The 13,792-nt window shown below is 37.9% G+C and overlaps 1 protein-coding gene across 1 annotated transcript; it reads right to left on the bottom strand.

The window, feature by feature from the left end:
- Positions 1–2,028: 2,028 nt before the first annotated feature.
- LOC123717631 lies at positions 2,029–4,611 on the bottom strand. The gene is made up of 2 exons (XM_045673723.1): positions 4,384–4,611; positions 2,029–2,843 (listed from the first exon to the last, which is right to left on the bottom strand). Exons 1-2 carry the CDS (start codon positions 4,520–4,522, stop codon positions 2,353–2,355), a joined length of 630 nt encoding a protein of 209 aa, XP_045529679.1. The 5' UTR covers positions 4,523–4,611; the 3' UTR covers positions 2,029–2,352.
- Between the last annotated feature and the right edge of the window lie 9,181 nt (positions 4,612–13,792).

Genomic DNA, 13,792 nt, shown 5'->3' with positions numbered 1-13,792 from the left:
TAATAAAAAATTTAAACTTAGGCTGTATTAACCACTCCTAATAGATTATAATCGAAATAATTACGTATAAATAAATGATTAAAGAAGATTGATAAGTTTACATAATTCCTTAATTAAAACTTGATAAAAATAGTATCATTTCTATTTATTTATCAAAGTTTACCTAATCATACATAGTACTAAATCTACGGCATATTTTACAAAACCTTCCATCTAAAATGTAGATGTAGAGATTGAAGTAAATATAAAAAAATATCGTCAGCAAAACAGCGAAATAGGTTCGAGATAGGCACCTAACAATGCTTTCTCTAAAACGGATAAGTCTGAATATATCCAGCTCCGGATAAGCCTGTTCAATCCGTTAAAATCAATTTCCTATTATTATAACACAAATTATACCAAACCAGCCTTTTAAATCGTAAGATAACTATTATTTATATCGTAATCCTACAGCTAACAAAAAAAATATATATAGTAACAAAAAATTACACTGTATATATAGCCAGGGATGGAATACATAATAGATTTAATTATAAAAATGTACAAAAGGAAACAGACAAATACAATTCAATACATTTAACTAAGTAGTACCTAATTTGGGTGTGTTGTGTGATGGCGTAAAAGTGAGGGTACGTATGTAAACGTGTGTATGTGGGGTATGCTGATGATGCAGGTGATTTTATGCCACGAATATTCTTAATAATCCTTTTAACCATATTCCGTGATAGCTTAAACAAGTTAAGGCTTGAATATTGGTCGTTGTACGTCCGGGCTGGATACAAAACTGTTTCTTGCATAATTAGTGTCGATATGAGGAAAATGAAACAAAGCTCGATTACGAGTCTAGTAGGCAGGAATAAGAAAGGGCAATTTTCTAGAAGGGAGCTGCCGCAGCTGCTACTATACGTATTTTGTATATCTATCTATAGGTACCGGCAAACTAATGTCCTTGCCTGCGCAGAATCGATTTTTAGCTATCACTGGGAGGGGGGCGGCGGCGGGAGAGTGACGTGTCGATCTCGTGATTGACGTTTGTGTCCCGCGCTGTGTACGATGCGCAAGAAGTTTGCCGGTATCTGTACCTATCCGGTTAGAGTAAATTACCGAAATCAATGTACGATAATAATAAATTCGATATGCGTGAAAAATCGCTAATCCTTAACTATCTAAGATATTTTATAGAGAATAAATTATTACTTGTTTCATTTTAAGTTTTCTCGATTACCACAGTGGGAAGTTAGCAGAGCACAAAAATAGAGTTCTCGTAGCACACACAATAGTTCTATGGTTCGTGATAATTTTTAGAAAGAGTTCTGGAGATTAAGTCCACAAAATGTGTTTTTTTAAAGCTTAAAATGCTCTCCCAGCTTCCTGATCACAGCAGAGCATTTCTTCTGGATTTAGAAAAATAGGTCTTATTAAAACAACAAATACGAGTCAATAACTTTCTTTTAAAATAAAATTTGTTTAAGGAATTATATATCATGACACTATCTGGTCAATATATTCTTGAAGCCAAGCTGTACAAAAAATATGTGAAAGATTTTAAAAGAAATTGTGACTTTCACCAGTATTATACTCGAAACAGAACTCCACAAGATAAACCACTCCTTATATCGAAATTATTCGTTTTTACAACATAACTAATTATCACTGAATAAATTCAAAAATCTCGTTAAACGTAAATTAATCAATAAAGCTTTTTATAAATTTGACGAATATTTAAATGATCCTAATCCTTGGAATTGATTTGCTCCAGTTCAAACATTTTGTATGACTCAAAACTTGGCGAATAAATGAGTGCCGGAGAGTTTCTTGCCCTTGACTTGCGAACTGGTAGTAAATGTAAATTTTGAAGCAACTTAAAATCTTTTCTCTTGACATTTATAAGTGTAATTGGTTACCTATATGAATAAAGTTAGTTTTAATTTTAGTAAAAAACACAAAGATGTGTTGTGCATTGTCTAAAAATGGAGAAATTTATTAATTATATATAACAAGACCTCCGTCGCGTGTATCTATAAAATTTCTATCAAGATAAACTCAAAAACTGCACGGAGTTTATTGCAGTTTTCACCAATATCTAGATTCGTTAAGATTTATACATACGTAAATAAAACAAAAAGAAATACTTATACAAATATTTTAAAATTAACATCGTTATAACCTAATCTGGCATGGCATGACTCCTTAGTTCTTTGGTAATTTTTCTTTATAACCGTGATCAGCCATATCAAACTTATTCTTATGTCTCATGCTGTTATGTCTGCACTGCCTCATCGTACAATATTTATTTCTAATATCGTCACTGTTGACCACTGTGAAGGCTGTTATAACAATGCCATCTGAATTTTAAGTACAATCGTCACTATCTGTATGAATTTCAGCCTTGACAATGCCTAAAGGAATAGTTTGTTCTGCTTCATATTCACTCGCAACTTCACTTTGACCTTGAGACGAAAGCTGTTCTTCAGCCTCAATGATAACGCTAAATATCTTCTTTTTAACCTGTGTCTGCATCCAGTTTGGCATGGTTTTAGTGCTCTGTAACATGCATTTGAAGAATGACTCTAGAGCGCCATCTTCCAAACTTCTCTTTTCTATACAACGTCGTTTCGCTGAATAATCTACTGTAGTTGAAACGTCGTCGTGTTTCGACGGTTCTATTTCTATGTTTTCTGTTATTCTATATTTCATGTGCGGTTCTAGAAATTGCATTGCTTTTGCGTACTTCCAAGTTGTGATCTGCGCGGGTAATAACTTGTTCTTGCCTAATTTCGCACGTTTGAGCGCGTCGCGGTGATTGTCGCGTAGTTTTTTCCATTCCATTTTTGCTACTTGAACTGTAATAAATTAATTCTGCAATTATTACATGTTATTAACTAATATTAAACAGTATTATAGATTATTGTGTCAAAAATAAATGTTTCTATAGTATAATGATTTGTTTTTTCGTACCAAATAAAAAAATCTGAAAAAAAAGAAAAAAGCCAGGTTAGGCGGCTGGTTTTTGACGTGACAACGTCTTATAATTCGATGGAGCCGGCTGCACGCACGAATAAACATGACGCATGCGGCGTTACGTCGCTCTGAGGCGTTCCATTTAAGGCTTGAAGTGCAAGCGAGAGCGCCGAAAGAGCGACAAAGAGGCACAATCTGCCTCCGCGTTTGGTAGCGTTTGACATCTGTCTCTCTCCTATTTGAGTGAGCGATGAAAAAAAATTGACATAATTCATGCGTAAATGTAACTTGATTAATTCAATTGTGATTGCTATTTACCTACTTCTCTATATCCATACAAAATATCTATCAAACAAATAAAATTAAAATTTTCTTTTGAAAAAGCAACCATTCCACCAGTATTTTCTTATGACGTTGTCACGTTTAACTATCGCCAGTAAACCGACTTTACAGACAACCGATTTTATAATAATGATTTTAAAACATCGATGTGATTGATTGTTCATGGGCGACGGTATCACTTAACATCAGGTAAACCTCCTGCGCGTTTGCCCTATAAAAAAATTTTTTTTTGCACAGCCGGGGTTAGACCGCACAACACGCTTGAGGGTCGCACGCGTAACCACTGCTCGTTAACAACAATGATACTCTCCACAGATTCAATTTAATATAACATACGCTGTCAATAGACTCGATTGAATTAAATACGTAAAACGAATTTATCCTGTATATAAAAATGTATCACTATTTCGTTTAGGTTACAATGAAATCTACCGTCAATCTAGTGTGATAGTCTAGTCTAGAAACCTTCCTTAATTCCTTTTACAATTCTTAACAGTTGTAAATTGAAGCATTTGGGAACGCCTTAGACATTGAGGCAGTGTTGGCAACTCTTTATAGGTAGTGCGATAAAAGTTCCAACAGCAATATATTGTTAAATGAAACACTTTGAATCTGAGTAACAACTGGCTTTAATTGTTTAAAACATGAGCTTATAACTAAGATAAAATTCGGGATAGTGGGGTTGCGAGGCTTGAAGTTCGTAAATATAAGTGACACTTTGATATTAGACATTATCGGAAACAAAAATGTTACATTACAATTTATGAGTGTGTTAAAAACTAAAGGGCCATTGGCTTCAAGTGTGCGATTATTTTTAACATTTTGTAAACCCTTTTAAATATAAACTATGTTATGTATGACTAACTATGTATGTTATATTACATAAACAGCGTTTTGATATTTTATTGATTGGACAGCGCTGGTCCTCTTTTAAGACGCAACCTAAAACCCAGTTGAAATAGCGCTTTAAAAGTGCTTACTAACATTGTTAAGCGCTGAGAAATGCAAAATTTCATTTGGATCTGGCGGCGAGAGCGCATTACATTAAATAAAAGTACGTGACGTCAACATGCTACTTACTATTTGCTATAGAACGGTTATTGTAGATCTCCACAACGGTGGTCCAAGCTTCGTCCTTCACGTGCATCTCTCTGTAATCTGGGTCCAAAGGATTCCACAGACAGGGCTGCATGCGCACAGCTTCGATAAACTTTTCCATGACCGTGTATAACCAGTATTTATTTGTTACTAAAGGTGTCTCAGAGCGAGGGGTATACGGCCTCGCAGCGCCTCGCTGAGGCTCGCGCGTGGTCGGCCCCCTCCCCGCACCTCTCGCAAAACTCGTTTCACTGGCTGGATTACGGCTAGGGTTGCCAAGTTCAAGCCACGCGTGTTCTATACTAAATGTATCAAGCTAAAGTTTGGTGACACGTACTAATTTCTGGAAGTACAGAAATATATATATATATAAAAAGTACATATGTCAGAAGTGAAACTTCTTTGGTTTCTTCTTCCTTTCCTTTCTTCTTTCTTCTTACTAATTTTTAAGTCTTGTTCATATTTAAAAAATCTAAAACTATAAATTTTCGAGACTTTTTAGGAATTTAATTGTGATTAAAATTTAAAATATTAAAGTGTCGAAAATTAATACAAATTATAAGTTAAACTTTTAAATTTATATCTTCGATATTTATAATATTCGACGCGATTGGTATTGTTTAACTAAAGCATAATGATAAGTAAAATATGCAATATAAGTTCGTGCTATCAACATTATCTAAATATCTCGTAAAAATAGCTTATATTGTCGTTCTACTCTCGCTCCATGGCTAATTGCTTCATGCTACGTTCGCCCTTTCTCACTTTCTCCCAATTGCTCACTCTCTTTTCTTCGGCAATAATGCTGCACATCTTCGTAACGCTAATATTATTATTATTGCGTTTTATCCGTAAAAATTTTACCCTCATGCGCCTAAAGAAGTTTCACATCAAAAATATTGTTAATTCTATAAATATGTATAGAAGAAAGAGAAGGCCATGTACAGAGTCTTTCTCCATGTCCATGCCTTTACCTATGAAGGGGTTCAGTACGACGGTACTGAAGGAAGTTAGGATATAGAATATCAAGAAATATATGTACACATTGCTAAAAATATATTTAAAAAATAATAATATATTATTTGTAATGGTTGGAAATTAAACGGAATTTTATTTTTATTATAGGCATTACTATCGAATTATCGATTGACTGACGTCATTTTGGATATAAAATACTTTTACTAACTATAATTTTTGTAATGTTATGTATAATGCAATGCTGGTTTGTCTGCTTATTCATATAAATATCAAAAACATACTTTACAATCATTATTAATTTTATTCTCTCATGTTGAGAGTTGAGAGACAACCCTATAGCTTGTATGATTCTCGTAATTTAACAGCGATAGGACTTTTTAAAGATTGTAATTTGACCTTCATTCAATCAGCTTAAAATTTGGTTAAATATTTTGATTCGACCCGTTGCAATTCTGAAAAATTAATAGAATTGGCAGTAGGCGAAATTAGTATAAAAACTCAAAATAAATCGGTGGCCTTCAACGTTTTTAAGTCTGGGCCTCAGATTTCTGTATGTTTCATGATCATTGGTCAATCTAATAGGCTCGCTTAGCGAGTAAGTATCGTAATTCAGGAATCGAAATGCTGTCAGCGTTATAAGTACACAGGGACCAAACTTTTGAAATTTTATCCCCATTTTGATCGCCATGAAGCCCCACCTATTTTTACGAATCTTGAAGTTTCTATGTACCTATTTGTTATTAGTAATTTTGATCGATAGACAAATGTTTTTCACTTTAATATATTTACTTAAATAATTATTTCTAAAATTGGTAACGTCCGCTTGCCAATTGCTGCGAAAAATAAATCGCGAACTAAATTATTAGTTTACTTACTTTGTTAATTATGTCTGTATATCTGTTTTTAAGATCAGATTTCTGACAATTTTAATAAATAAAAATATTTATATAATTCTTGCACTAGTATTGTCTTTGGTTAACATAGCTTTTACACATTGAAAGAAAACAATTGAAATAAACAACAAACAACGTGCATGGTGGCGGAGACGGTAAAAAAAGTTATATTATTGAAAGAAAACACCTTTTTTTACCGGATTGACATTCGACATCTTTTGTCTTCAGTTGTAAACGCTATAAAGCACGCGAAACGTCTTAAATTTAAAATTATATAAAATAATTATAAGCTTATAATAATACAAATAGCTTTAATCCGGTAAAACAATTCTTGAACTATATTAAAACCCCAGAAAACCTCAGTAAAATTTAAACTATGACTTGCGCACGGTATATAAAAGGCCCGTATACTTACCACGCATATTTGATCCCTTATCAAGTTGTTTATGTCCAAATTAATTTCGTTTAGTTTTTCTATTATAAATAATGTTAATCTAACAGCAGTTGTATTTAGGTATAATTGGACAAAAAGCTAAGAAATACTGTCTTATTTCCAATTTTCCAGTTTCCACGTAAAAATTGACAAATCTTATAATCATACTAATTAGCTCTACGTGTGAAACGCCAGGAGTACAATCCAGTATTATTGAGCTTATTAATTCGACATAATTTAAAAATTATATGTTGAATTTGGTTACCGATAATGAACTTCAAATATGTTTTGATTTTAATAAGTCTTATTATTGCTTTAAGGCTTATTATTGAAATCAAAAGTCATAAAGTATACTCAAAAACCTCATGGTGCAGCGTGGCGGCCTTTCTTCTGATTGGCTACATTCAGTAATTAATGTGTAGGTGATTAGTACGTGTCGTCATGAAACAGTTATGTGTCCTGACAAGGACAGTTGTAAACGTTATCGTCATGAAACAATAATTTGTTCTGAAAAGAACAGTTAATTGCGTTACCGTTAGAACAACTTTTTGCCGCGCCTCGATTTTATTGTCTACGCACCCTTCGCATCTTGGTACCACATGTTACCACTAGTGGCCAGGTAGGATAATTTTTGTATATAAATCTACAGTTTTTAAAAATTAAACACATTCCACATTCCATCTTCACCTCTTCTCAACGAATTATTAGGAAGTTTTATTTTAACCAAATAAGGACCAATCAACCTAAACCAAAACTACCCTAAAGTGGTGACCCCGAGAAGAACACCAAGAAAATTGAAGATGACGAACACAGAAAATTCCGGTGCAGAGCGTCAAGTTTCATCACACCCGTCGAGCCAAGAAGTCTCCGGTATCTCACTGTCACTCCGTGTGCCACCTCCAGAACAACAACCAACCATCGACACCCTCATCGGTGAAATAAGAAGGTTGTCTTTGGAAGTTGCCGAGCTACGAGTACAACCGCGCGACAACTACCGCAACAGTCGTTCTCGCCACCATTCACATTCACAATCACGCTCGCGGAACGCATCAACAAAGCGCAACGAAAACCGACGAGAGTCGCAGATGGAAGATTGAAGCCGGAAAAAATCTCCAATGCCGTACTGCTATTACCATCATCGCTATGGTATGGACGCGAAGAAATGCGCACCACCATGCCCATGTTTCAAGCCCATAAACCAGTCGGAAAACTAAAAGCAACGCTGGCCGCGGCGGGAACCGGCGTTACCGAATCATCACACCGCCTTTTCGTTACCGACAGGGTAACGAAACTTACCTTTTTGGTCGACACAGGAGCCAATATCTCCGTGCTACCAAAGACAAAAGGCTCACGTGAAAAACCACTGCCATTTCAACTCTACGCCGCCAACAACACGGTCATTCCAACATACGGAGAGAAGTCACTCCAACTCGATCTTAACCTCCGAAGACCATACACATGGAAATTCGTCGTAGCAGATGTGTCTAAGGCAATCCTGGGAGCAGATTTCTTGCAGCACCACCACCTCATTGTCGATGTAAAAAACCGAAGATTGATCGACGGGAAAACAAAGCTGGTAACAAACGCTCAACTCAGTACTGCAGACATACCTACAGTTCGTAGTATTGACATAGAGCAAAATTACCACAGCATACTAGCAGATTTCCCAGGCACAACCAGACTCACTTCAATGAAGCTTAGTCCCAAACATTCCGTTGAACACTTCATTGAAACAAATGGACCGCCCCTTCACTGCAAGCCACGCCCCATTGCACCGCATCGTTACGAAATCGTCAGGAAGGAATTCCAAAACATGATCGATCAAGGGTTATGCAGACCAAGCAAAAGCCCTTGGGCATCACCTCTTCACGTCGTGCCAAAGAAGAATGGAGACCTACGCGTGTGTGGCGATTACCGAAGGCTCAACGCCATAACCAAGCCCGATCGGTATCCCATACCACGCATACGTGATTTCACATACCAACTCGCAGGGAAGAAAATTTTCTCCACACTCGACCTCAATCGCGCGTACCAACAACTGTCAGTCAGCGAGCAAGATGTGGAGAAAACCGCTATCATCACACCTTTTGGTCTTTTCGAGTTTCCGCGCATGTGTCCTGGTCTAAAGAACGCCGGACAGACTTTCCAACGCTTTATTCATGAAGTACTGCGCGAACTCGACTTCGTATTTCCTTTCGTTGATGATCTACTCATAGCATCAATCGACGAGGAAGAGCACCGAAAACATCTACGCATCGTATTACAGCGACTAGAAGAATACGGCATCACCATCAACCTATCAAAATGTGTTTTCGGCCAGCCAACTGTGAAATTCCTCGGTCACCAAGTCACAGCGTAAGGAATACAGCCACCCCAAGAGAAGGTACAAGCTATTACAGACTTTCCAAAACCACAAACCGTAGAAGAACTACGACGTTTTCTCGGTATGATAAACTTTTACCGTGAAAATATCAAAGATGCCGCCACCATACAATCGCCGTTAAATACCTACCTGCACAACGTCAAGAAGCGTGACAAAACTAAGATCGACTGGACCACTGAATCAACGCAAGCTTATGAAGCGTGTAAAGAGAGCATAAAAAACGCCGCTTTACTTGCTCATCCGTCTCACCAGGCGACACTTGCTATATTCAGCGACGCTAGCGACAAAACAGCTGGTGCCGCACTCAATCAATTTATCAACAACTCATGGCAACCACTCGGCTATTTCTCGAAGAAATTCACCGACGCACAGACTCGCTACAGTACTTACGATCGAGAGCTACTCGCCATCTACATGGCTGTCAAACATTTCCGCAAAATGTTCGAGGGACGAGAAATAATAATATTCACCGACCACAAGCCGCTAACTTTCGCTTACACAAAAACAAATACAAACAGCGAATCACCGAGACGCACCCGACAGCTACTTTATATCAGCGAATTTACCACTGATATACGACACGTCAGTAGATCTCAAAATGCAGCCGCAGATGCATTATCACGTGTCGAAGCAATCACCTGTCCATCGCCGATTGACTACAATCTACTTGCAGAAGCTCAAGAACGCGATAGCGATACCATTAAAGCACTCAGTCTACAGAGCAACTTATGTTTCAAGAAAGTCAACCTGCCCGTCTCAAATATCAAATTACACTGCGAAACTTCAACCTCACAGTTACGTCCGTACCTACCAGAAGAATACCGACGTACCGCATTCAACGCAGTACATAACGTTAGCCACCCTGGAATCAAGACTACGAGAAAATTAATTACGCAACGTTACTTTTGGCCCTCAATGAACGCAGACGTCGGCAAGTGGGCAAAAGTATGCCTACAGTGTCAGCGCGCCAAAATACAACGCCACACATCAAGTCAATTATCAATTTTTTCACCAACCGAACGATTCGAACACGTTCACATCGATATCGTTGGTCCGCTACCTACCGCGGCCAGCGGTCATCGATACCTCGTGACAATGATCGACAGAGCAACAAGATGGCCCGAAGCATACCCATTATGCGAAATATCAGCTGAAGACGTCGCCAAAGCGGTATACGAAGGTTGGATTTCCCGTTTCGGTTGTCCTGTAACAATAACAACGGACCAAGGACGCCAATTTGAAAGCAGAGTATTTGCATCTCTTTCTCGCTTACTAGGAATCGAAAAAACGCGTACAACTTCATACCACGCACAGTGTAACGGTATCATCGAACGATGGCACCGTGTCCTTAAAGCCGCATTAAAAGCAAGACTACAGACCGCAAGAAGCTGGATCAACGAGCTCCCAACCGTCCTACTCGGATTACGCGCCGCTATGCGAAGTGACACCGGCGTAAGCGCCGCTCAGCTTACCTACGGTTGCAACATACGCTTACCCGGTGATTTCTTATCAACGACCCGCAATGACGTCATCATGGACTCTGGCTACATCGATCAGCTGCGCGACGCAATACGTAACTTGCAACCAATGCCGAGTCAACCACACAGCAACACAAAACCCATATTTGTACACCGCGACCTGCAAACATGTGAATACGTATCCGTACGCGTAGACGCCGTAAAGAAGCCATTACAAGCACCTTACGACGGACCCTATCGCGTGCTGAAACGAGACAGCAAGATATTCACGCTGCAGTTACCTAACCGTGAAATGAATATCTCTATCGACAGACTCAAACCTGCCTACACTATCGCCGAGCAAGATGTGCCTACTGATACAACAACGAGTACCTGCAACAAGCAAAACACATCAAGTGCGAGCGAACTACATGAACCATCAAATAGCCTGAAACATCAAAATGACAACAACCTGAAACAACAAGACACTGGGAACACCTCAATACCTACAAGAACAACTCGCCGAGGCCGCGTTATACGCCTACCGGTACGCTTCGCTAGAGGGGGAATCCTGTAGGTGATTAGTACGTGTCGTCATGAAACAATAATTTGTTCTGAAAAGAACAGTTAATTGCGTTACCGTTAGGACAACTTTTTGCCGCGCCTCGATTTTATTGTCTACGCACCCTTCGCATCTTGGTACCACATGTTACCACTAGTGGCCAGGTAGGATAATTTTTGTATATAAATCTACAGTTTTTAAAAATTAAACACATTCCACATTCCATCTTCACCTCTTCTCAACGAATTATTAGGAAGTTTTATTTTAACCAAATAAGGACCAATCAACCTAAAGTAAAACTACCCTAAAAATGTAAACTGAAACCCAAAGCGTAAAATGAAATTTCAAACGTAAATTCGTTGTTGGTCCCAAAGTTCTGTAACTGTCACATATTTTTAAATTTCAAACATTATTTTATAACAAAATTATTGCATTTTATTTTTGAATGTTTGACTATTGTTTTTATCCTCTTTACGGACGAAAAATCTTTCAATATTGAAGCAGTAGCAGACGAAGTACAATAAACAGAATGATACAGTGTACGCTAGGAGTTCTGAAGAAGCTGAAAATAATGTTCCAAGGGTGTTGTAACATGGACATCATCCATCGTCAGTAATGGTCTGGTTGGGAGAGTCCTATTACGGGCTAACTGAGGTTCATTTTTGCGAAAAGGGGTCTAAATCAGTGCAAAAGTGTACCAAGAGGCGGTAGATCGGCTAGTCAAAGACCTGCCCAGCACGCTATTTGCGGGACATTACTTCGTGTTCCAGCAGGACTGTGCGTGCACACAAAGCCAAGACCTCACTCAAGCCTGGTTTGAGCATCAAAACATCAACTTAATTAGACACGAGGATTGGCCTTCCTCCAGTCCGGACCATAATCTTTGGACAATAAAATTTGTCATAGAGAGAAAGGTCTGTGATAAACCTTATAAAATTTGGAGTCTGAAGTCATCTTTAAAAAAGACAGTCACTGAAATCGACATGAATATGGTGCGTAATGCAATACACGCCTGGTCGCGGCGATTTAGGGCCTGCATTAAAAATAAGGGTGTTCATTTCGAATGATTTTATCTTATTTCTATTCCTTAATTAATGTACTATAAATAGATATATTACTCATTAATAACTGATCAGTACTTTTGTTTTTATCACTTATTCCATTTCTGACAGAATTGTGGGACGAATATTGCATTATATATTTTGTTATTACTTACTTATCCATACTCCACAACAAAGAATATGTTGTTGTGTAAGTGTAACATACAAATTTTATGTTCCTCTCTGGCGGTAATTTGCGTTCCTTACCAATTTATATCAGAAGAGCTCAGTCTCTAAATTTATTTAAAAATCTTCTTTTTGATCATTTTTCTTGTGCCTCGTTATTAGCCACTACTTATATATATATTAATTGTGAGTCAATTAACCTTTGGCAGATCTTTTGCATGTATGTTTATACACACTATATTTATTATTTATATTTTTTCTTTGGATTTTATTTTATTTAGTTTTAGCTATAATTGCATGTTATTTTGAGTTTTTTTTTGTTACTTAATTATGCACTTATACTTTACCCTCTGTAGGTGCTTCTTTTTTTTAGTCTCCCATATTAGGGTTGCCTGGAAGAAATCGCTTGTTAGCGATAAGGCCGCCTGTTGCCTAATAACTTATGTAACCTACTTAATTTTTGTTTGTATAATTATGTATATTATGGTAACAAAGTATAAATAAATATTTTCGGTGGCGGCACCCTCATTGTCTTAGCATCTGTGTCCACCGCACACTTCGCACACATGGGCAACGCAGCCCTGAGTAGGTGTTCAGACTCCTGACACACACCGTTGATTTCTTGGGAAGGCACACCGGTTTCCCAACGATGTTTTTCTTCACCGTTGAGAAAGAAAGTCTATTGGTGCACCGTGCACGGAGAACGAACCCACTAGGACAGGGATGAGTCACTCGATGAAGCCACGAGGCCAATACTGCTCTTCCATTAAGTATATAATTCCCCAGCATCTGACGGCATCATTTCGAGGGAGTTTTAAATATAGCGCGATGAAATGTTGGAATAATAATTGTTGGATAAATAATAATTTATTTATTTATTTATTAAGGAACACCAACAGATTACATGTATACATTTTCTAATTAACAATATTGGGTTTTATTCTAGCATGCAATCTAATAATAGGTGTACACAACATTGACTCTAATAAATGATAGATTATAGATAGATTATGACTGAATTTTTTTCTTAAAAGTGGGAAGTGAGTCATAATACACGTCAAGACCATATCTACAATTATTATTTTAACCAATGTAGGTTAAAATAATAACCCCTTCCCGACAAAAAGGCTCGTAGGAGGCCTCGACATACACTAACGGATCAGGACGATCCAATTACCGTAGCTCACAATAAATTAAAAGCCGCGGCCAATAATAATAAAAATAGCCAAACACACATTAGGGTACTAAACCGCCTTCACTACGTAGTACGTACTTCGCTCACTCCAGTGAGCTTCCGTCCTGCCCTTCAGGCGATTGACCACCCCGCGACGGCCCAAGCCGAAGTTCGAGTCTCACAGGAGACACCCTTGCGCTAGCCGCGGGATAAAACGCCATTCGGGCCGAGCTACGCTGGCCAAAACAGCCCGAGCCCGAGCTGTAAAGGCCCTTAAGGCCAACA

The sequence above is a fragment of the Pieris brassicae genome, chromosome 13 (assembly GCF_905147105.1).
Source record: "Pieris brassicae chromosome 13, ilPieBrab1.1, whole genome shotgun sequence".
In the NCBI taxonomy this organism is placed as follows: Eukaryota; Metazoa; Arthropoda; class Insecta; order Lepidoptera; family Pieridae; genus Pieris; species Pieris brassicae.
Note: the sequence above shows the minus strand (reverse complement) of the source record. Positions and strands in the feature narration are given on the sequence as shown.

Excerpts from the sequence above, each read along its gene's own strand:
- LOC123717631 (XM_045673723.1), bottom strand. The coding sequence starts at position 4,522 with ATGGAAAAGTTTATCGAAGCTGTGCGCATGCAGCCCTGTCTGTGGAAT. Across the intron at positions 2,844-4,383 it reads TAACCGTTCTATAGCAAATA|TTCAAGTAGCAAAAATGGAA; the intron begins GTAAGTAGCATG and ends AATTTATTACAG.